The sequence below is a fragment of the Falco biarmicus genome, chromosome 2 (genome assembly GCF_023638135.1).
Source record: "Falco biarmicus isolate bFalBia1 chromosome 2, bFalBia1.pri, whole genome shotgun sequence".
Taxonomy (NCBI): Eukaryota; Metazoa; Chordata; class Aves; order Falconiformes; family Falconidae; genus Falco; species Falco biarmicus.
In genome coordinates this window covers 23,362,132-23,386,375 of record NC_079289.1, presented here as the reverse complement: position 1 = coordinate 23,386,375, position 24,244 = coordinate 23,362,132, and the positions used below count along the sequence as shown (strand labels likewise).

The 24,244-nt window shown below is 42.3% G+C and overlaps 2 protein-coding genes across 10 annotated transcripts in view; one reads left to right on the top strand and one right to left on the bottom strand.

Annotated features, from left to right (window-relative positions):
- FLT1 (fms related receptor tyrosine kinase 1) overlaps window positions 1–13,805 on the top strand; it is a 117,900-nt gene extending 104,095 nt beyond the window's left edge. The window contains exons 23-30 of the mRNA XM_056329042.1: window positions 212–334; window positions 1,475–1,586; window positions 3,216–3,315; window positions 4,695–4,800; window positions 4,893–5,023; window positions 5,443–5,527; window positions 6,399–6,490; window positions 11,784–13,805. Of these exons, the coding sequence (XP_056185017.1) occupies window positions 212–334; window positions 1,475–1,586; window positions 3,216–3,315; window positions 4,695–4,800; window positions 4,893–5,023; window positions 5,443–5,527; window positions 6,399–6,490; window positions 11,784–11,988 (954 nt within the window). The 3' untranslated portion in view covers window positions 11,989–13,805. The remainder of the gene's footprint in view (window positions 1–211; window positions 335–1,474; window positions 1,587–3,215; window positions 3,316–4,694; window positions 4,801–4,892; window positions 5,024–5,442; window positions 5,528–6,398; window positions 6,491–11,783) is intronic.
- A 1,272-nt stretch (window positions 13,806–15,077) lies between these two features.
- PAN3 (poly(A) specific ribonuclease subunit PAN3) overlaps window positions 15,078–24,244 on the bottom strand; it is an 81,961-nt gene continuing 72,794 nt past the window's right edge. For 7 of the 9 annotated variants that reach the window (XM_056329044.1, XM_056329046.1, XM_056329045.1 and 4 more), the window contains 3 exons: window positions 21,907–21,971; window positions 21,051–21,189; window positions 15,078–18,035 (listed from right to left, as the gene is read on the bottom strand). In XM_056329044.1, coding sequence (XP_056185019.1) covers window positions 17,895–18,035; window positions 21,051–21,189; window positions 21,907–21,971 — 345 coding nt within the window. In that variant the 3' untranslated portion in view covers window positions 15,078–17,894. Of the gene's footprint in view, window positions 18,036–21,050; window positions 21,190–21,906; window positions 21,972–24,244 lie in introns of those variants that run through there. The other 2 variants (XM_056329051.1, XM_056329052.1) reach the window with 1 other exon arrangement.

Sequence of the window (24,244 nt, the reverse complement as noted above, 5' to 3'; positions counted from 1 at the left end):
TTTCTGGACTTAAGAATTTTGTTTTTTAAAGAACTGCTACTGTTTACAATAGCTCCATGTAAACTATAGCCAAATTCCCCCCCAAAATATTAAATTGATCTCTCAAATAACAATAATAGTAATAATTTTTAAAAGGATATGGGAGACAGTCAGGAAATTTGTGGGCAGGATTAAGGAAATGCAGTTTGATTGTGAAACCATTTTATTATAGTGCATTCATCGTGACCTGGCAGCCAGAAACATCCTTTTATCTGAGAACAATGTCGTGAAGATCTGTGATTTTGGCCTTGCAAGAGATATTTATAAGAATCCTGATTATGTGAGAAAAGGAGATGTAAGTCAAGATGCTGTTTATTTACCCAAATGTTTCTAACATACCATTTCAAACTGTCCACCAAAATTCTCTGTAGATGCTCACATTCCCTGAACTTAAGAGCTTGAAAGCTATCACAGTTTTTATGTGAAGATGAACTATCCAGATGCTTTGCAGATCTGGAAAGCATTTCTATCCTCAGGCATAAGGCTTGGACATGCTGTTTCACAGCTCTTCCCTGTTAATACTTCAGATATTTTTTAGATATGTTTCTTGGCTGGCTCAGCATAGCCCCCTTACTCAGTAAACTTCTCCCAAGGAAACCAGTCCCTCTGAAACAAGGTGCGCATTCCTCAGTGCACCCGGTGTCCCCAGGTCCCCAGGGCCAAGCAGCACCTCGAGCAGCTGAGCCGGACTCACTGCCTCCAGCACCTACTCTTTTTTTTTGTTGTTTTTTTTGTTGTTTTTCTTCTGCTGCTGCAAAAAGCAGGCAGTAAGCCCCCTGCCAGGCCTGCTGTGAAGACTGGGTCAGCAAACTATGCCTGCGCCCACTGATGCCATAGGAACTTGGTGTGGGCTTTGGGGTCATGCAGGAAGTCTCCTTCTGGAGGTCTCACCCACCTGCCAGCTATTCCCTCATCCATAAATAGCTTTCAGGGTTTACGGCACTACATGCTAGCTGGGAAACATTGTTCACATAACTTGGGTGCTGCTCAGGAGACCCTAACAGGCTGCACTAAGGGATTTCAAGGGTTGCTCATATACTCCTGCAATTCAGGCTCTGAAAATTCCCCCGAGAACATCTCCAACACCATCACAGAATGATTTGCATTTGGATGTAGGTTGTCTCCCTGTCTCTAGGCTGCTGGCAAGAGACATCTGCATAGCGCCACATCCCCATAAACAAAAGACCTGGCCACTCTGGTCACAGGTTTCCAATGTCTAGTGTTTTGTGCTACACATTTTAAAAATGACCTTTTATTCTGACAATTTATTTAAAAAGCATCTGAATGAGTGTGAGTTTATCTTGACTGCCTGTAAGGAAATCCCACAGGTTACTGTTTGAATGGTAATTATTTACATAATGAATAGTTTATTAATCTACAATTAAATTATTTTAGGCTTTGAAAATAATAGTCACCTTTGTCTCTTTTACTCCAGGCTCGACTTCCTCTGAAATGGATGGCTCCAGAATCCATATTTGATAAAATCTACAACACAAAAAGTGACGTGTGGTCCTATGGGGTCTTGCTGTGGGAGATATTTTCCTTGGGTACGTTACCTGTGCACCCCGGGAGCTGGGCTCAGCAGCAGGGACTTCATCCTGGGGAAAAGCAACCATTACCTTCCATGAGGTTTTCCAAGGTCTTTAATAAGGAAAGCCCTAAATCAGGCAGAGGTGGGGTGTGGGGGTAGAGGGGAGAACTGTATGTATCGTGCCTCTGTGACCTGGAAATTTTGGTGCTTGTAAGGACACTGAAAGCTGACTTGCCAGGCTGAAAACTTTAATGGATAGCATAGCTATCTGACAACTTTACCATCTATTCCTGCCATAGGCAAAACCTAAGCTTCCTTCTTTTCTGTGTAGAAACCCTTAGCAGAGATGCAGAGCAGCACAGCTGGAGCAGTCACAGCGTTTTGACTAATAGCACAAACCAGGAAAACAGAGCAAATTTTCAAGTGTTTTTATTGAATGTGGAGCCCTGTGGGATAACACACAGCTGTGGGCCTGGATCAGCAGCTGCCAGGGACCGAGGCATCCCCTCCTGTGCCGCAGATAGCGTTTGAGACACCAAGTGGCATGGGCTGGGTGCTCCCTCAAAAGCTTACTTTTCCTGTGGGAGCAAGGGAGCTGAACACACACAGAGGTCTTTGCATGTCTCAGCCTGTGTCACCCGCATTTCCAGCCTGGGAGCAGGTGGTTCCCCCAGCCCAGGAGGGACCCAGCACACCCCTCACCCAGGCCACTGGATGCAGTGGGAGAACAAGGATCTGCACATACGCCACAGAATGAACTAGAACATGCAATCTGAAATAAAAACTCAGTGAAGATTTGTTCCCCCCTTTCTTTCACGTGGATAAGGCAGGATACAAGATGTACACTGAGTAGGAACAACAATGACCGTCAGAATAAAAGAATCTTAATTGGGTTCAACATAGAGGCTGACAAAAGAGGCGAACAGCAGAGGAAACAATACTGTACAATTCTCAGGACAATCAATCATTTATTAGTTTAAATACGTGTTGTTGGTCAGCCTGCCAACTCTTGTGATTTTTATGGTCAGCCTCATACTACATGTTGTTTTTTTTTCTTAAGGCCCCATCTCCTTGAACCTGGTGGACTGTCTGACTCTCTGAAAGGTCTATTTTGCGTTTTTCCTTTCATTTTCCTTTTTCCTGATTTTTTTTGTCTACAGAAAAAAGGCCAACAGCACTATCAGACTGCATCTTAAAAACACAGGAACTAGAAGAATAATGCACATGTACTGTAACCTGATTTAAAGCCATGATTTTACTATTTTCAAGGTGGTTTTGAGCATTTTGGGTTTGTTAATACTCAGCTTACTAGAATTTGGGGTGGTCCAAACCAATAAAGACATCAGACCTAGCTTTTCTTGAGGGTTCTTTTTCAAATCAGATGCATTTGTATTTTTTGCATTCAGGCCAGGTAAGCACCACCCATAGTGCTTGCTTTGATCTTGCCCTGCTCCAAGGACCAGCCCCCTCAGCAGCAGTTGCAGGCAGGGGCCAGACTCCACAGTGGGGGATGCCCCCAGGCTCCCAGCTCTGCAAGCAGATGCTGCACACCCGAGTGTTGGAGGGGGATGTGTAGGGCCAAGGCAAGGTCACAGGTACCCAGGTCAAGGCCTGTATGACCATGTTCTCCCAATGTCACCTCCAGGTGCCTCTCCTTACCCCGGAGTCCAAATAGACGAGGATTTCTGCAGCAGACTAAAGGAAGGCACAAGAATGCGAGCCCCGGAGCAAGCAACCGAGGAGATGTAAGATGCCTTTCTCTGCTTGCTTTGTATGCCGCTGCCCGCCCAGGCTGTCTTGCAGATGATGTACGAGTCTCTGTAAAAAGTACCCTGTGGCAATATGAGGAACACCAACCCAATGCTGCCTCGTATCTTCTTGCTGTCGTTAGCATCTTCTTGTATCTCCCCAACCCTCGCCCCCCTGGCCCTCCTGTGGCTTAGGAGAGGGTGAGGAGGGACGTGGACCTGACCCTAGGGCATGACCGGGGCTGCGCTCCGAGGGGAGCTGGGTGAACAGCCCAGAGGAGGAAGGTCATTCATTCCTCTCCAAGTTTAATATTTACCAATGTGCACACAGATAAGTGCTGGAGGAATGTGAACATTATTAACATCCTCTTGACTTAGGATGCGACAGCAGAGGCTTCCTCACAAACACGCAGGTGATGAGGGTCCACCCGTTCCCAGAGGTGATGCCTGATGGCAGAGGAAGGTGACAGGGACCCACAGCCTCCCAGCGCGTGTTGACTGCAGGGTTTGTCTAAGCCCTTTCACTGCAACATCAGCTGTTCCTGCCTGGTCCCCTTCCTCCAGGTGCAGCTGACGGCTGCTGCTGTACGGCCAACACCTTTTCGGAGGCTGGGGGGGTGTCCAAGTGAGACGCTGAGTTTTCAGTCCCTCTACCCTGGGAGTGGGATGGAGCACCCTGCCTGGAGAGGCACCTGTAGCACGCTGAACATGCACCCCATGGTACAAATCCTTCACAAGTGTGAACACATCCAGGGTGTTTTACCTCTGGAGGAAAAATCAAGTGTGTATAGGTGTCTTCACTGCCTTTTCATGTGCTACATCATGACTCTAAATAGCAACACTTACCAAAAAATAGTTCTGAAAGAAGAAAAAGGATGCAAGCCAGCCATGCCTATCTGGGACTATTACCCATTGGCTAATTTTATTATCCTAGTGACAGTAGATAAGAGCTTTTTTTTTTTTCCTCTTCCACATATTTTATTGCAGGAAGGAAAGCTTGACTTGACCAATACAAGGAAGTGACACATTCATATAAGTCAACTTAGGATGTCTTAACTTAAACATTGCCAGCTAATAGACATTTAATACAAAGGTTTAAGGCTTAATCAGGAATAAAAAAAGAAAGTATGACTAGTTGGCTAAATTATTCTTTTGATGTGGTCTTCCCAGTGTCTTGTGGGAAGAAGCAGTTTTTTTCTGGTTTTGCGAAACGTTTACTCTTATACTTTTAGTAACAGGCCTCAGTGCTGGAAAGCATCTTGGTAAAATTAGGCTGGCTCAGGAGTTAACTCTATTGATGACAAGCTGTCAGAGACTGCACTGCCTTGGATCAAAGTGAGCTGTAATCCCACCCCGCTTTGCTTTTTTCCTCACAGCTACCAAATCATGCTGGACTGCTGGCGAAGCAATCCCAACGACAGACCAAGGTTCTCTGAGCTGGTGAAAAAGCTGGGTGACCTGCTGCAAGCGAACGTCCAGCAGGTACTAATGTCATGACCACGTGGTGTCACTGAAGCAGGGCGACCGGCCACGTGGTCCTAGGAATAACGCTTTTATTTCTTATTTCCATTTAGGAAGGCAAAGACTACATACCCCTCAATACAATATTTACAACAGAAAGTGGGTTTCCCCCTGCATCTGATCCTTTGTGCAATGAAAATATTTCTGTTACAAGCTCAAGTTGTGAAAGCACCGAAAATGTCAGGTAAGATAAGCAGGACTAAGACCGAGTTTGTTTGTTGGGTATTGCAGCTCGCTGCAGAGCCTGGTTTGGACCTGGATGGCAGAAAACACTCAGAGACACCCCACATAGCCTGAGTGTCCCACCAGCCACCAAGCCACCACCGCCAGGATCCCATTGGGCTGGGACAGCCCTTAGGGGATGTCCCTGCCCAGGGGGACCATCAGGTCACCGGGCTGGGGCGCTGTGAGAGGGGCAGCTGTGTGCACCTCGGGGCTGGGGGCTGAGCTGTGGGGAGGGGTCTGGCTAACAATTCCTTCTTGTGTAAACTGCCTTGGTGACAGTCAGGCACCTGCTTGAAGAAACAAAGAAATGCCTAGTGCTTTCCTGCTTATGCACTTCACACTTCCACCAAAAATTGTCCTGCTTTTCTTGTTGAACAGATACATAAACACTTTCAAAATAAAACCACCCCAGCGCATAAAGACATTTGAAGAGCTTCCCATCAAGGAAACGCTTTTATTTAAGGTAAGTGACTCCTGGGCCAAATGGTATGCCATTTATTATTTTTTTTTATTATTTGTGTGACAGATTTATGCAGAGGGAATCAAGATGGGGTTTTACTGCTTTATCAGCTTTAATGATACGAGGTGCAAGATTAGCTGTGCTTGCAGCGTGGTGTTATCCCACTGTCCTACAAATTGGGGTCAGCACATCCTTGCTGACTATGCCATAAGCTGCAAACACTCCTCCCCTGATAAGAAATGGCTGGTGTCAGTAGGCCTGAAAGGTACAGCTGCCAGAGACCCACCTGAGTCTCACTGGTGTCAGAAAGCCAGTTAAAACCCCTTGGATTTGTGTTTTCACCTGAATAGTAGCACACAAAGGAGAATTGTGGGTCACATTTCCATCAGAGGTCCCCAGTAGGAACAAGTCCTGTTATCAGATGGACAAGCTGGAGAAATGTCTACTAATGGGGCACACATACTGTTTTGGTGGGGGTGGGCATGGGTGAGATTTTGGGGGAAGCTTTTAGTGACCCAGTTGTATGCATTAAGCGGTGGGAGGTGGGAAAGGCACAGTGGTGGTCACAGGGTTGAAGCAGTGGCTGGCCAGAACCTCACCTTGCATGTAGATACTTATCTTTTAGCAGTCTGTATCTGCATTAATTAGCATGTGTTTGCTGCACTCCAAAGCAAGGACAGTCTGGAAAGGCACCATGAAACACCTGGGCACTGCAGCACCTCCAGCAGCATGGAGCTGCTGTCTCTGAGAGCTCTCTGGATATAAATGACCAGATGGATGCTGGAAATCAGACCGAAAAAGAATTTAATACATTGTAAAAATAATTTTCTGTAGTTAACACCTAATAGAATTGTGTCTTTCTTTTTTCTTCAAGGATTATCAAGCAGACAGCGGGATGGTGCTGGCTCCAGAAGAACTGAAACGCTTCACGTGGACAGGCAGCAAGCAGAAACGGACACTCTTTGGGTCTGTATTTTATGTTCCTTTCTTCTCCTTCATGTTTTAGAGGGCAAAGGAGGATTCAAGGTACCTGTGATAAATCATGCCTAATGAAACTAGCTGAGGTGTCCCCAGTCCCTGCAAACGCTCTTGCTGAGGCATGTCCTGCTCGGTTGAGTAAGCAGTCACACATCTCCCACACCTAACGCTCCATACACCTTCGAGGAAACAAATAACCCTCAACCCCTTTGATGCGCCTCATCAATATGATTGATTAGCACTCTGTTGATCAGCCTGATCCCCAGTTTAATGCCCAGCTGGACAAGTCAGTGCCAGAGAGTGCTAAACCAAGGTAGAGGTGGGTAACCAGGAAACAAGCCCTTGGCAAGGGAGAAGAGGAACGTGTAGCTGTGAAGGATTTGCATTTGTTTCTGCAAGTCCCCAAGGGTACCCCAGCTGGGACAAGGCTCCCCACGCTTGTTTTTGCCCTTCTTTTCCATGACTCAGCTAAGCACAGCCCATTTAACACCCATGGGTTCAGGATGCTAAAGTGGCAACTTTACAATAGATGGATGTGAGGGCCTCACTTCTCTTCCTGCCTTTAAGCACTTTAATATATTGGCCACCTTCCTCCACCTAATTCCTGACAGCTGCCCAAGCAGTGAACTAGGGCTGCTCCAAGAAATGCGTTGCACTGACATGAACTTTCTGTAAATGGGAAATGTTTATTTTCTCAATGCCAAGCGGTGTCTCAGTTCCCAGCCGCTGTGAAGCTGGCAGCATCCGTGGCTGGTTTCAGCTTGCTGTTCTCAGCCAGCCCAGGGACTGCCCAGACCCAACCCATCGTTCATCTTATGCTGGCAGGAGGTCAAGGCCATCCTGCCATCCTGCCTGTGCCGAATTTGTCAGTGACTTGCAGCTGGGCAAGCCGGGAGGTGTAGTATTGTCTCAATGAACAATTGGAGCTGGCTGAAACGTGCGGTCAAAGCAGAGAGGACTTGCTTCAAGAAGAATTCCAATGACTAAGAGGGCATTGGTTGAATGCATAGACATATGTAGTAGGAGAGCGTGCATGCTCACACGGCCAAAATACGCAGCGTGCAGGGTAAACGTGCTGCTGGCAGGAGTCTGCAATGGGGCACTGCTTATGCGTGGCAAAGCCGGGGTGATAAAAGCCGCTCCAAACAAGTGCTGGGAAACCCTTTCTCCTGCCTTGACCTTTCAGAAAACAGGCTTGTAAGCGATTTTACGGTACTTGTAAACGTATGGTACTTGCTGGCAGATTTTATCTAGGCATACTCTCCTTCGAGGGGCCAGGTATTACAGAGCTTGGCATGCATGTGGATGACTGGGTTCCAAAGGATGCAATGTTTCCTAGAAGTGGTTTAATCAGTTTTTTCTTTGCATGAATGTGACATTTTTGAAGGCTGCTGTCAGTCAGCCACAGAGACAACATGGCAACCTCCCCAAATGAAATGCAAGAAGTGCCTTTTTCTTTGCGTGGCACAGAATACATGGAGGGTACCACAAGCATCCCTCTGGAACTGCTTTAAGGACCATTTTCAGTTGCAGAAGGAACAGGAATGCTTGGATGGGAAAAAAAATTGAACTCAGCAGTGGCTGCTAGAATGTAAATCCTTGGGGAAACAGAGCAGTTGGCTGAGAACATACAAGGTCATCAGGCCTGCAAGCTAAACAAGTGGTACTGTAGCATTATGCCAAAAAGCACTCATGTATGTGAATGCATACAGTAACCCTTTAGTCTGCACACGTTCCTAGAAGTGGTACCTTCTTAGCTAAGCATCTTTTACTCAGGCTAAATTGGAGCAGTAAGTAAATACTCTGAAAGTCGTACTGAATGCTGGACAAGGGGGAGCCTGGAGGGCTTTGTCACACGTCAGCTGAGCTAAGCAGATGCATAGCCCTGCTTCTTCCCGTGCATCTCAAGCATCCTATTCTGTGGTCCTACCCCATCTCTTGTGCTGACATTTCTGCTTGGCTTGCCTTGCAGAGAGCTGGCTCCGGTTGCTGCGTTATCAGAAGAACGGCCCCAGAACCATTTCTGAGCAAGCAATAGCAGCTCACCGCCAGGGCAGCTGGTGCCAGCGACAGGCCAAGGCAGGGGTCACCGCCCCACCCCCACCCCCCCATTAGCTGCAGCTTACAGCTAGATCACTTTCACTGTGATGCCAAACCACTCCCAGACACTCACCCTCACACTGTAACCCTCAGCACTGCAGTTTAGGACATAGATGCAGGCAAATACACTCGCACCAGCAGATGGGTCCTGAGCCGAGACTGAGGGTGCTGTAGGGCTGTGCCCTGGCGGCTCCCCACTCACCCGCAGGCTGGCCTGCCGTTCCCTGGGCTGCCTGTTTCCCTGCTGCCCAGGGCAGAACGATTGGACTTGGTGTGGTTTTTTGTCAGTTCAAAGCACCTGAAACCGCACGAGGCAGCCAGGTGGGGTGATGCTTTCAGACCAGCACAGGGGTGTTTGTGTGTGCTCTGGAGGGTGGCGTCAAAAGGATTCAGACTCAGCAGGGCCACGTCTGCCATGACAGTGCTGAAGGACTCCCCAAGGTGGAAGGAGCCAAACCTGGTGCATCCTACCTGTCCCCAGAAGTGCAGCCAGGGTTTGTTTTAGAGGAAACTGATCAGTTGACTCCAGGAGAGAGCCAGTGCACACACTGGTGCTTACTCAGCATGACCAGCCTGAGAGACAGCCCCTGGGGAGTGCAGAGAGGGGAGACAGCTCACCTGGCAGTGCAGGGGTACCCCACCGACACAGGCGCATCCCCTTCCCCTCAGGCTTCCACTGTTGTGGAGGGAAAGGCACCAACACGCAAAGCTCACCCTTGGTTTCGCGATAGGAAACAAGCATCTGCCCAAAGCCTGGTGAGCCACTCGGGCCCAGGTGGTGGCCAGGAGCAAAACAGAAATGGTTGCTACATGTCTTGGACTTGCTGTTGCCATTGAGATGAAAGTAAGCGATACTGTGAACAACATAAAAAGAGTTAAGTCTTTCCTAACATAAGGCCTTCGGTAACAAGATCCCAACAGAAAGGTTTGGGGGCACAGAAAGAGCAACCTTCTCAGCTCTGCTCCTTTGCAAGTGGAAAGGATCCCAACTGTAACTCTTTTCTAGCTCTTCAGTACTGGTGAAAAACCTCAACCCAAGTAAGCCAAAATCCCCAGGCTGGAGCAAACCCTTGAGACAAAGCAAACTGCTGAGCCAGAAAAAGTGAGAACTCCACCACTAGTGAGCTGGAACAAGCATCTCAAGAGCCGCAGCCAGCTTCTAACCTCACTCCATTCTTGAATCTGTCAGGAAAGCAGCAGCCATTTCCTCCAACAAATGATCCCAATTACAAACCAACTAGACACAGTTTCTAATTTACATTCCTAGAGTGGAAAGAAGATAGTTCCCAGCTAGTGACGCTTCTACAGACTGTAAGCTCAGCCTCAAAATGAGGTCTCACTATGGATGCCCAAACCCCGTGGGCTCCCTCAAAGTGCTCTGTGGGAGTGTATGCCCAGGTACAGCAATGCGCTCAAGGTGAAATTAATAGATGCAGCTCTACTGCTATAAAGGTTTATTAATGAAAGTAGAAGCTAAGTCTAGCTCACAAAAAAATTTTCAGGATGCAAAAGCCTGATGATGAAAGAAAGGATCAAAGCATGATGATGTCAAGGCTCATAACTTTGCATGCACACTCCACTTTTGCCAGCCCACTGCTCCCCAAGACTCACAACTACAATGTAAATCACAGAAGCATTTCTCTTTAAACCCATCACAGAAAGTCCACTGAGTCTGTGACTAACCTTGTCACATCATTATGGAATTTATCCCAAGGCAATTACTTCTCCATCTGCCAACAGATGCAATATAAAAATACGGGATGCATCTGCAATCCTTATCGTGAGGGCTCCTCCCCATGAACTCCTTCCATCCGCAAACAAATGTAACTGGGTGGTATTCTTGGGAGGACTCTCCTACAGTAGGACAGAAGACTGGGACCACACTCCTTAAAAAGGACACAGGCTTGTGAGTTAACAATTCAAGAAACTGTGATATCTAACTGAAACTGTTACTTCTCCATTTCCTAATCAGGAATGGTCCTGTGCTACCAGTTCTGTGCTTTACTTTGTAAAGATCTAACAGTACAAATTAAAATGAAAAGCAAAACCCTGGGCTTCAAAAGCCTCAGCAGATGTTCTGACTGTCTCCTCTGGAATTCAAGACTAGGGCTGCCAATGTTCCTGACCTTATAAATGGAGAGGGGTGGAGTGTCCATGAACTTATAAAAACACAGGGGAGAGAGTCTAATTTTAGGCACTGCAGTCCAACATATGTTTACATTAGGATTTCACATGTAATCAATGATGGAAAATACTCTGGCTTGTCCATTGTCTCCACATAAATTTTTGACATCTAAGTTCAATACTGTGAAAAAAAACTCTGCCTTAACTTTCTTCATTATCGAGAGAGCCCTTTTAAGTACTGTGTGCTCTGAATATGGGTGAGAAAGAGCTGCAAGGCAGCGTCTTTAAAAGTGGCTTAGCTGAGAAGACATTAAGCCCCTCTTGTAAAAGGCATCTTATAAAAGGCAGCCTACAGGATAACTGGTCCTCTGTGGGACAGGAAAACTAATTCAAACCAGCTTCTCATGTCTGCTGCCAAGAGAAGCATAAGAGAGGAGATACCCACATCTTGTGCCCTTCCTCACACACATAATCCATTTATCTTTACAACTGATCCCAGCATGAAGCTTTGGGAACACCTATGCTAGTAGCTTTCTGCTTTTGCCCCAAGGCTTAAAACCTTTCATTACTTCACTCCCACTCAAAAAAAAAACCAAAAACAACCAACCCACTTCCCTTAGGTAGAACATGTGTGGGGACCCTATGGGGATGCACAGCCCCGCAGCAGCAGAGGTATCTGACACTCCACGTTATTTTGCTCTACAACCAAGTTTCACTCCCTAGCACCTGCCACAAATGAGCAATTACAGCTTAAGCTGAGCAATCAAATACTCCCCTTAAGCACTAAGACTCTTAATACTTAGAACGAACACAAACACCTTAATAGTGATAATCAGTCACAGCATCTCTGTTCAGGAGGGGACTCCGGGGGGGACACACAGGAGGGCTCTTTCAGCCCTCTGTTCGGCTCTCCCACTGAGCAATTCCATCTGCATCCACCTGTTCCCAGCATCTGAGAATTAACAAAGCTGCTTCTTGTGATGTGGCTTTGCTTAAGTCATTAAAACAAACACTTGTACATGGCAAATATGCTAACAGTGACACTGCTCTGTTACAGCATTAAAGGTGCCAGCAGGAGCAAGGAGTCAGTGCTTTCTGGAATAACCAAGCCAAGAAGTTTCTGCAGTTTCAGCTGTGACCAGCTCAGTGAATCCAAGCGAAGATACACGTACGGTAACACAGTGCTGGAGAAAATGAAAGCAAGCCATTCTCCCCCTCCTGACTACAACTCTGTCGTCCTTTATTCTCAGCCACCTGTTTAAGTAATTCTAGGCCAAGATTTAAATATACATTTAATCCAAAAAGGTTCTTCTGAAACACTGTCATGTTATAAAACTTTGACCCAAATAGTTTCAATTATCCTAAAATTTTAAAAGATATCATTGGCTTAATCTCAGTGATCTGCTTTTCTACAGACTGCAACAAGCATATACAAAATATAGTGACATACTAATGCTTAGCCCTTGACTCTCCGAAATGCTGAACACCAACAGCTACCACTAAAATTGCCCAGTGCTTCTGAAGACCTGGATGGTCGCCATCATTACAGAGAAAACTAGCTCACTGTTTGGTCCCTGGCAGCAGGATGGTATTTCATGCTCTAGTCTCCCCGCCTCTGCTTGGACTGGGGTGCAGCACCCGTGTCCTGGTTGGGAGCAGCATCTGGGAGCCCGCGTCAGGCACTGGGGCATTTGCACCCTGTTGCTGGGGCCTGTGTACTGCTGGAAAACCAAGGATCCTTGAAGAAGGATCTGCTTTGAGAGACTCGAGGGAAGCCTAATCCTCCAGGGAAGCTCCGAATTCGCTAGCTGGGGATGGGGCATTGTACAGCACTCACTGCTTCAGATGGCAAGCGCAGCGAGGAGTCTCACGAGGCAGGGATTTCAAATTTGTGTTGCAAAACACAATTGGCAAGGATAGAGCAGAACTAAGATCAGAGCCAAGCTGCAATAGGGAAGACATATCAATCGGGTTTGGACAAGCCTGCTGAAATCAAGTAGATACGCTTGAAGTTTTGCACTTTGTCAGTATGCCAACACGCACACACTGGAACCAAACCACAAGCTAGGGATATTAAAAGCCAAGCTCTGTCCATGAAACTTCATGGACCTTCTAACACTGCACTGATTATATTTTATTTATGGGAATCTGTCTGAAAAGACAGGATGGCTACTAAATTGCATATACTTTAAATGAATTTAACACTAGAGAGTTTGAAGAGATTAGTCAGAAATAAGACAATCTCATTAGAAAGTTAGGGCAGCTTTTCTATGAAGACAGTTGAATTTTGTATTAGTTACTAGTATATATGTACAGGAATAAAACTGTATCATTCACTTGCAACAGAGTTTTGTATAGCAGCTAAGAAAGGGCATCAGTGTTCTTTGTTAGAGAAGCATAAGGATGCACCATCCCCTTTCACCTTTGAATGCAATACTAAAATGAGTTGGCCATTTCACACAGTAGCACTGATGTTTTCCAAATCAACAACCACTGCCCAATCTCAGCTTCTCATGGTCCACTATAAAGACGTATTAACTCAAATGCTACATATAATATGGTTCTGACCTCTTCAAACTCAGCTTAGGAGCTGTGAATTTAACCCACTAACAGACTTAAAGGCAAATGACCTTTTGCATATTACAAAGAAAAATGTTCTTGGATATTCAAGTAAAAGAAACGTGTACCACTACTTCTAAGATAAGTATCAATTCTTGATCTTCCTGGCCAATAGTTCATCAGTTTTAAGTATCTATTGCACTGTCTCTTGCTGGGACAGTATATTTGATCTTGATCAAAATGAAAGGAAAGTTTAAGGACTGTTTCTTAACTCCAAATGAGCAAAACTAGTTATGGGATGATGCATCTTAATGGAAATGTTTGCACAGTGTAAATATATAAATATGCTCTTTGTGCATAAATATTTAAGAAAACTAGACTACAAAGATTACTTTTATATGAAACCCCTAAGATTCTTTGTATGTGAATAACTCCTATTTTGTCCTGCATTTTCTGTCTTTGTATAATGTATTTGACTGCTAAATGCATATAATAAAATTTGCTTTTGAAAGAATCCCGAGTTCTGCCAAACTAGTAAATCCCATGTCAAAAAACACTGCAGCAGATGATTTCTGCTTCTCACACAGCTAAGCAGACAGTGATGGACACTTGTACCATGCCCTGCGTGCGTGACATCCCCTAGATTCAGCTTATCTGAGAAACGCTTACTGCTGTCCAGAGGCAAAAAGACAACTCTGGGGAGAGGCAATGTTTCAGGGTGGGGGGAAACAATGCAGCCCGTTGATGAACATCCATTCAACTGCCCCCCATGCCTGGTCACTTTTTCAGCTAGAAGATCTGGTGCAGATGAAAGGCCAGCGAACAGAGCTAAAGTGTCTCCAGCAAAACCTATTCTGAACCAAGTGTGACACAAGTTAGCACCTTAGGCCTGGTAGATGCTTTCTCCAAAGAATCTCCACATCCCCATGTCAACCATCAGAAGCTGGGGATGCTGCCTCCACAGAGACATTCAGTCGAGCGCTCTCTGCTATACCGCGTTTTATAATCTGAGGGGATCTCCAAGCCACGCTGCAGATAAACTACACACAAGTACTGGAAGGAAGCAGAGATGAAACTTTCTCTGGGCAGGCAGAACGTAACTGAATCGCCTACTGCCACAGGAGTTGTGTAGCTGTTGCTGCACATTAGATAAGAGCATCAATCAAGCCTACTGCAGCTTATGTAATAACATTTCTAAACCACTGCAATTTAAGAGATAATGATTCCATGTTAAAAGTATGCAGGGAGTATTGACAATTTCACATATATTGCACAAAACTTCACATTACACAAGCATGGTCAGGATTCAATGGGTATATGAGATTTTTATACCACCAGTAAGTCATCTCACCTTTGCTGGTTAATGATAGAGAAAAATAATTTTGGGAAATGAAGCTGTCATGACTCCACATGCAAATTCTCAGAGAAATTAATATACTTTGTTACTGGGCAAAAAAGCTTAATAAACATGAACACAAGGGTACTTTAACAGTTTCCAAAATTAGGGCATGTCTACTAAAGCAGATCTGATCCGACAGAAGCAGATGTGACTTCGCTTCGGAGTTCAGGAACTGTGCATTAGTACAATTCCAGCCAACATCATCTATAAGTTTTAGGACGCCTGATGTAAGTGGCAAGCACTAAATGCACTTTGCAACTCATGACTGTAACTCTGCATTGCAGAGAGAGTGAATACAAAAGAAATATGATAGAATGAAATACAATTCTAGCACCAAAGTTGAAAAGCCCCGTATCCAACTTCAGAACTTCACATTGTCAAAATAAGGCCACGTTATTTCTGGTATTCTTTATTAAAAATACTGCTGTACACATGAAGAATGAAAACAGGATTAAAGATGAGTAACACATACTGGGATCATGACATTAGAACTTAACATACTGGTGCTTTTTAGGGGAAGCAGTTGACACCTGAATTACTGAAACAAGGGCAAATCAAAAATACATAGGTACCCTCAACAAAATATTTACAATATAGTAAATACAGCAACAGAACTTAAAAACAGGTACAAAAATTAAAATGACCAACATCAGATGATTTCAAAGGTTGTCCCTTCTGTGCTTTTAGCTGTAAAAAATAGGAAGGTCAGAATTAAATTTCCCATCTGGGAGGGCACATCCTGGTGGCTCTTCTTTAAATACAGGTACACAGTTCTCCCTATGAATGGATCAAACTACTAGGACAACCTTCTAAATGGAATTAAAATGGGGTAGAAGGGCTCTCCCCAAAAAAACACCCAAGCTGAACTTCAGACTGTTCAAATCATTCCCAAATACGGACCAAATGAAATAAATAGAAAACAAAAACTCAACTTTTTTTTTTTTTTTTAGTTTATGTATTACCTGACACCAAGTATTTTCTGGCTGACGTTATGTATGAAAACTTATTAGCTGTCTACCTTTTTATTTTTAAACCAAGTCCTGAGGTTACTAGGGGCTGAAGCAAACTGACATTATGCAAATACACACAGGTTTGCAATTTAGACATGTCTTGCAGAGGGTGGTTTGCTGGTCTAAAAAGGATGAGAATTCAAGCCCTATTTTACCCCTGCCTTACACTTTCACAAAATATTGGTCCACAAATTAAATTTTCAAAGGTTCCCAAACCCCACAACTGAACAGATGATCCCCTTTCATTTTCAAAGAAAACAATACTGGAAAAAACCTCAGCCCGCTTATAAATTAAGCATTTCATATTTCTTCTAGAATACAAGTACTTCTTTTTTGTACAAAAGAATTACAATATGATTTGTCAAAAAACATATAAAAGACAGCTGCTCTTCCTCAAATACATGAGCTAATGATAAAAGACTGTTTTGCATGTTCACTTTTCAAAGTTCCTGTTCCTTTTATATTAAAAAGAACATTCTGGCAACTGTTACGTTTGAATATTAAACATTACGTTCCTTTTAAAATTCATTCGATCAAATGCAACAATATCTGATTTTTAAACTCAACAACTGATGCTACCTAATGTGGATTCAACCACATTTTCTAAAATGTGTAAAGCATGTCCCTAGTCTTCAAAGCTTTCGATGTGAAGAGAGTTGCTTTTTTCTTGATGCAAGTCTCAAGGCAGAGAAACATTTTAAAGCTTATAAAAGTGGACAGAGAAATATTAAAAACTTCTCTGAAAACTACAAATATTGAGAATTATTAAAATTGATGTCAGTAACATCAGTTGCAAGTGCTTAGAGTCTGTCCTGACCTTTTGAGTTTCCACATTTTCTTCATGGTGAGCACCCAGTGCTATTAAAACATTCAGTGCTGGGAAAGGATAGATACAGTCTTCACTACCGCTTTAAGAAAGGAAATTCCTACATTATTTGGCAGTCTTCAGTATCAAAGTGTAGGTGTTTAACTAGAAATCCCATGAATACCCAAGTTTGGAGACAACTGCATGTCCAAATATTAGAAAGGTAATTGAGGAGGAAAATTCCAGACTTTTGAGACTGAATTACTTCAGGAATATTCATGTGTTGAGTATTATCAAAAGTAATATTACTTTGGGCTAAGCAGTGACTGCAAAGGCACAGCAGATCATTATCCCTCCAGATTCAGGCTGTAAAACTTGAAAAGCTCTTGATGCCAGACAACTGCTGTGTTTAGTTAATCTTCTTTTAACAGTGTCTTTGTATCTGTATCCAGTGTAGCGTACCATAATAAAGCTGTGGTTCAAAGAACAGAACTTTATACAAAAATTATACTGTAAATAACCTAAAGTAATACACTCCTGAAACTTCAGGCATTTAAACAATTTCTTTAAAAAAAAAATCTATTAAAAAAATTGCATAAATGTAAATGCTTCTGACTAGCAGGAAAACATACAAACAGTTTTTAAAAGGCGCTGGTTGTGTTTAGAGCAAGTTTGATATGCTCCTTAAATTATAGATGTTTCCCATTATGCTATTTTCGTCACTTCTCTTAGACAAAGTTTAAACCAAATGACAGGGGGCTTTCTTTCCTGTTTTTGTCAATTCACCGATACTTCACTGGTTTTAAAACGTTTCATCTTCTCATGTTTCTTTGAGCTAACAGTGGGTGGCATACAGAGCTTGCATACAACACACTTTTACAGAGGTTACGAACTAAACGGTCATTAATAGAACACAGTTTCTATTAAATTATTTACCTGGTCCTTTATGCTATTCTGGGTGCAAATAATATCAAAAATGAATAAATTTTGCTATATCCTCAGTGACAAAAAATGTATCCCAGAAATGTCCTTGCAAAGAGTTTCCCTTAAGTATACAATGTGGCAAAACTTCAGAGATCAGAAAAGTCTTAAAAAAATTAAAATTAGTGCATATACAAGTGGAAAAAATAAAAGCAGGAACATCATGCACCTGATGTGTTCCTTAATCTAAAATAAATTCTTCACAGATAAAGCCTCCAATGGCAGCCTTAGCTCTAGGATAAGTGAAACATTCTTCCCTTCAAGTAACAGTGTACCTGACTGAAGTGCAAGCAGCTTTGCTCATCTCCTGTTTGTTTCCCAAATGTGAAATGAGATGACAACAACAATTCAGCTGTAGTGCAATTTGCTATTTGTTAAGTTCCTCAGCAATGTCCTGCATGCTTTCAGCAAATACTACAACTGACCATTTGCGGCTGCAATCAGTTCTTGAAAAGTATTTTCAAAGCAGCGTTTTAAATCGCTGTAAGTTACCACAAGTACACTCTTCTCATCTCTGGAAATGAGGCTTATTTTTTCTGGCACACCAGCATCTAACTGTAACAAGAATGCAAAAGATAAAATAAAAGAAGTGTGAAAGAAATGGCAAAACATTTCCCCAATAACAAAAGCAATCAATTTCTTGGCAAGTACATTGTTGTGGTGCAGTTCAAATCTTGCGAACACCACAGAAAGGAAGGATCTGAATCGCACCACAACAATGTACTTGCCAAAAAATCGAGACATTTTGGTCTTAACCTGATGGACATTCCAGACCTTTGGACTAGGTTACCATTGTTTTCTTCCCTTTCCATAAAGCTAAGAGTCCTGCAATGCTATCTTCCCCTGTGTAGAAAGCCTAGCAAAATTTCCATGTAGCTCCTGATGCACAAAACCACTTCTGACATTACATTTGCACCTAAGATGCACAAGCCTCCATGCAGGGTAGGTAAATTACTTCTTGCCCCCTCAAAAATAAAATAACGGATGGATCAGTCCCAGGCAGTCTGAAAACTGGTAGAAACCCAAACCTTACGTTTTTGGCAGTACTGGAAACAAACTAGTTCCTGTATGGTAGATTTCATCTCTTACTCTAAGAAAAGTTTACCCAGTTATAATCCATAAACAAATAGGTAATTTGTGGTTAAAGATTAAAGTCTGTTCTACTTTTTTTTTCATGCTTTATTCTGACATCTCAAATTCAGTATTAAAAAATTGTATGCTACACCATGTACTTTAGAGATCTACCACTAAATCCTAGTTTGGAACAGAGAAATATCCTATTTTACATGCTGAAGTCCTTTCTGATGCTATATTTTGTGTTATCCTTGCTTTGCAAGAAACGTTCCTCAATGGGTAATTGTCAGACTCCCTTATAATGCAAAAACTTTTTTTGCTCTGTTTTAGTCGATATATTGGTATTCCCAAATACTTGACACTACAAATTTTCTTGTTCCAATACAAAAGGTGGGGCAGAGGCAAGTGGGATATGACACTATTGAGATAATCTTTGGAAATACAACCCCAGCAGGATTAAATAAATGTATCAATGTTGTACCAAATAGCAGAAGAACAGTTAAATTTGTCAGAGATGTCCCACTAGCTGCTGTCTGGAGCAACACAGCAAGTTAGAAATTTCTTGCATTTGTCTTCTAAAATAATGTTCTGAGTATAACCTTAAAAGTTGGAACCTCCCCAGTTTACAGTTTCTGCTTTGCAAATAGCTTCAGAAGGACAAAAGCAAGCCCACTAGCTTTTAGCTCTTCTAAAGTAGGATAAAGCCACCAGTCTCTTCCAAGATCCATTACAAATATTATCATGATTAAGGTGTTTGTGAAATATTGTTTACTGTTCCCATTAGCATCATTCAAGAAATCAGTGAATTACCTTAATGAATGTAGGATATGGAAGATCTGTATTAAAGCCACACAGCTAACGAGAAACATAAATATTTATGGCTTGCTTTCTCTCCTGCTGCGGAGGCATAAATCAGTATCTCAGCTGAAAAGATCCCCAAAACACCACATTGAAAAAAATGTTTAAACAATAGAGTAATTTTCATTCAAAAGGAATGCTTTTGGAGTGTAGCAGGAAAGTCCATATAACCACTTCCACTAGTACACGCTACAGTTTCAAAAGTGTTTTTCAGAGTGTATTTCCAAAGTAGGGTTCTGAAAGTCCTACATTTTTTGTGTGCTGAGCCCACAACCACAGAAGAGAAGAGTCTCTCTTTAACAAGTTAAGCCATGAACGTTTGTAGAACGAGGCATTCTTTGACACCATCTCTTACCTGACCTATGGAATTCAGAACTGTCCCCTCTTGCTACAGTACTGTACAGGTCACTGCTTTCAAATCATCATGGCATTTCACTGCCTATTTGAATATCAACATGCTTTCTTTTTGATTTAGCCTCAATCCTTTTAATGTCCTTTTTAAAGTGATTACAGACACCAACCAGAAAGATAAAAAGGAGGTTAAAAGAAATGCACAGCAGTGGTCCAATAGGAGATTAAAAGCTCTGACAATTTAAAAAAAGATTTAACTGTAGTTAACTCATTTGTTACATGTCAAAGAATCTGAATATATTCAATTTTTTCTGGAAGAGAAAGTTGGCTATCCTAATCCTAGAAAAGAAAATACTAGCCACTGAAACTGTGTATTGTCAGTGTCTGCATCACCATTCTCTACGGAGTGAGTGGAATGACCAAGCAGCTAAAAAAAATAAATAATAATTAAAAAAGTAGCATCTTAGTCTCCTATAATTTACTGAAGTTTGGAAAAACAATGTAAGATAAGTTGAAAACTGATCTGCCAATACAAAAAAAAAATAGTTTGCTTACTTTTTTAATTTATGGAGCAAGACAAGTTCTACAACTACTTAAGATCTTGTGGTCTCTCACATGTCTCCTGCTACTAATCATGAAAGTGCTCAGCTAAAATTTTGCTAGTGGTGCAGCTCTTGGAAAACTGCAAACAGCTTTGTTAAATCAACTTTGAAAAACAAAGGGCTAGAGAGGCTAGGGAAGTTATCAGAAGCGGACTTAACATTTTAAGTCACAGAAATTTTCCAGCACTGTCCTAGACGGTAGGGATTTTGCACAAACTTCTACTGCAGTTTCCCTCCTGTCTCCTACTCTGGTCAGCACAGTTGAGTAATGGATCCTCTTGCCTTACGACCACCCTCTGTGAAAACTGTATCGGCAGAAACCTCCCCCAGTTAAAGGGGTTTTATGGATCCTTTATGCTGTGTTGAAAGACCAGAGTAGCATAAAGGGACCAGCATTGCTTACCCACAGTATTCAGTGCATTCTAGGATGAAAAGTTAATACCGTATCTCATTCTATATTTACTGGATTCCAAGTTTTAATATTAATGTACTGAGTTTATTTAAAATATCCATAAATGTTTGAATATTAGTTTAGTGAATACATTGTTTTCATCCAAAAGAGGGGGGAATAACTATCAGTTAAAACAATGTAGTTAATCTGCCAATGCCAACTTGCTTTTAAGTGGAATATTATTCTAAAGTTAACCCAAACAAATTTTTAAAAGCTAACCCAAGTACAGTGTACCTTGTTAAGACATGAGATAATGTGACTGAGGTCAATCCAAGGAGTACCCGCTTCTGTCACCTGATGGAAAAGGTGATCTCGAAAGAGCTTTAGTAAATACCTGTCTCCAGTTTCTGACCACGTTGGGTCCTTCTGAAACCTGGTGCAAAGCAAAGGTTCATATTAAAGCTCAGACAGTTAAGAAAAAATCAGACCCCACAGATATACGTAACTCTTCAATCTAAACTGAGTAATCTCACTGCTCTGCTAAGCTGTTATAATTTGCCATTACCTTACAGTCTCCTCCCCTGCCACAAACAGAAAATATATTCAAAGTTTTTCAGCTGCTGAAGTACCTGAAGCTACTGCCTACCAAGGGCCACAGAAAAGTAATGGAAGAAAGCAAGAGTTATCTTCAACAAGTTTAACACCTGAATGTTAGAAACCAGCATTACAAACACAACTCCAATTCTATTTAATAGGATGGAAAACCGACCATGAACACTTCATTTTTATGTAGTAGTTGATAAAAAACAAGCTGAAAATTAACTAGCTTAAAACCAGTATTTACACCATTTGCTACAGTTAAAGCAAGCTATGGATTTCCTCAAAAGCTATGGTCACTCACAAGAGACTGCTAAGAGAAAACATACTAAAAAAATTGAAGCAACTTTGGCGTACCTATTTGCAGCCTTCTCTTCTTAATTTAAAATTTTGGTCAATGTTGCTTATACTATTTTTCTCAAGAGTTCTTAAATACTCATTTCTTCAGGGGCAAACATGGGGAAAATGCATAGCTTAAATTTCTAAGGGAAGAAACCTTGTATTACAAACTGCATTTTACATACTCCACTCTAGGAAAACAAGTATTTCTTACTCTGGCCTTTCATTGATTGTTCCCAGTTTTGCTAGAAGCCTAAACAACCTTCCATTCTGCACCTCCTAGAAAAAAAGGAAAGAGGTTATTAACGTTTCTGAAACCTAAAATTAAGACACTTATTTGCAAAAGATATACAGTGGTAACTCCAACGAAGTGCTATTACAACGATTTATTTATTCAAAAAAGGGGGTATAATTTTTTCAGAAAGAGACCACATGCATTGTATTGTGTATCAGTAGGGCAATGCTCATTTTAGCACTTCATACTCAAATCGTAATGTGGAGATTTAACAACTAATGACACCTTGCTGCCCCAGCAGGAACTGGATCAGGCAATCTATTTCTCTGCGGAAACATAAGTTTAGTCTCTTGCCAGCCTGTACTTACAGGCATGCTAAAACAGAATAGGTTAAACAAGGAGAATGTGAATGTGTTAAAATATATATACACACAAATAGTTATCAATACCTGTAGAATTATATAGTATAATACCTTATTTCAGGTAAAGATGAGAAGGAACATAACCTACCAGATTTATTTTTCAGAAATGCTTTGTATGCCATCATTAGTAAACGTTTAACAACAATAGTATCAGGCTAACATTCAAATTAGAATTGATTCCAAATAAAATTTTTAAACAAGTTTTTTCCAAAAAAGCTAGAATTTAAGTCTTAAAACAGTATAAATTCTGAGTCCATCAATGACAGAGATAAAGCAATGAGAATGAGCTCACACAAAAAACCAGAACATTAGAATTATGGGAGCTTGGAATACATACATTTTTCCGCATCACTTAGGATACAGTAAAAAGAGTTACATCCTAGCTTACATTACACTGTGGATTAATATTTTTTTAAAGTATGAGCTGGTCAGAGCTGACAGGAAGGAAGATTCTCTCCTGATATTATTCATATTCTCCAATGCTCAAGCTCTCCAACATTATTTATGCTAAGCTGCATCCCCTCCCATGCATGATCGCATTGATTTCAAATGAATTCAGTCTGGAGTAGATTACTGTGCACAGCTGGGTAAATAAAGTAGGTTAAGGTGATAATAGCTTGACCTCACACAACCTATGGGTTGCAAGACTTCTATCACCAGTCTTAAAAACACACAGCGGAACAGCTTGTGCCTCAACAGTAGCTACACTCTATAGAGACTGACAGGGAAGACTGTATGGACCTCTGCTAGCTGGTCAAGGTCAACCTCCAAGTAACTTTTTGGTAGGTGGCCAAATACACAAAAGCCAAAACCAGATCTGTGTGAATGCTGCTGCCTTGCACGTTCCCAGTCAATGGTGACACAGCTGTGCACAACACTAGCGCTATGTCTCCAGGTGGCCTTCTCTGCAAGCTTGGTGGTAGCCTGTAAGGCAGGGAGCTTTTCTACAGAGTGGATTAGAGGATTTGAAAAATTCAGGCTTGGAATGCTGTGACATATAGATGATGGGAATATTCAAGGTGAGGAAGGAAACGGCATAATGGGGTCGCTGCTCTGTGAAATGTGACCATTACAGGAGTAACAAAATATTCATGGTTTCAAGAAAACAGTTATTAACTACGTACAATCCACTTCCAGCATCAGAAGTCCCTAAGCTACAGATAACTGTGTGCTTGGAGAATACAAGGAAAAACACCATACGTGCCAGTCTTGTTCCAATACTCTCCCCTAAGCATCTGCTTTGGAGCAATAATGAAGGGAGGGTATGAGGCTAGACCGAAGGGATACTGTAGCTCTCATCTTACTGAGGATGTAGTAGTACAAACAAGTTATAGTACAACAACTAATAAGCAACTGTCATATATATCACTGCCAGGTAAACAGATATTGCCAAACTGGAGGCTATGCAACAACTTGCATTTGTAGTGGCTCTGCTCACATGCCAATGCTAACCAACTGCTACAAACAACCTGACTGAAAATGCAGACTGATTAATGCTGATTACAGGATAATATCCATCTTTGTTATGAGAAAAGGCCCACCTGCTCAAATTTGTGCAGGCACATTGGGCCACCTTAACAAGAAATGATCTTAAACATCTTCAGCACAGGAGTAGTGGCTGACTGATAGAGCGGGCACCTGTCATCTACAGCTCTTCATCCAAAGCAGATACCACTTGGCTCTTCTACAGCTCTTTGCTTCTGACAGATTTCAGTATCTTTCACTAAGGAAAGAAAAACTGTTATCCAACAAGCCAATGGTGAAGAAATTAAGCAAAGGAGTCCATCAGCATCCCAACCATTGGTCTACTGTCTCTTAAAAAAAAAAAACAAACTTCTACATGAGGGCATACAATGGAAAGCTTAATACCCTATCCCACACATATCTTCAGTGTC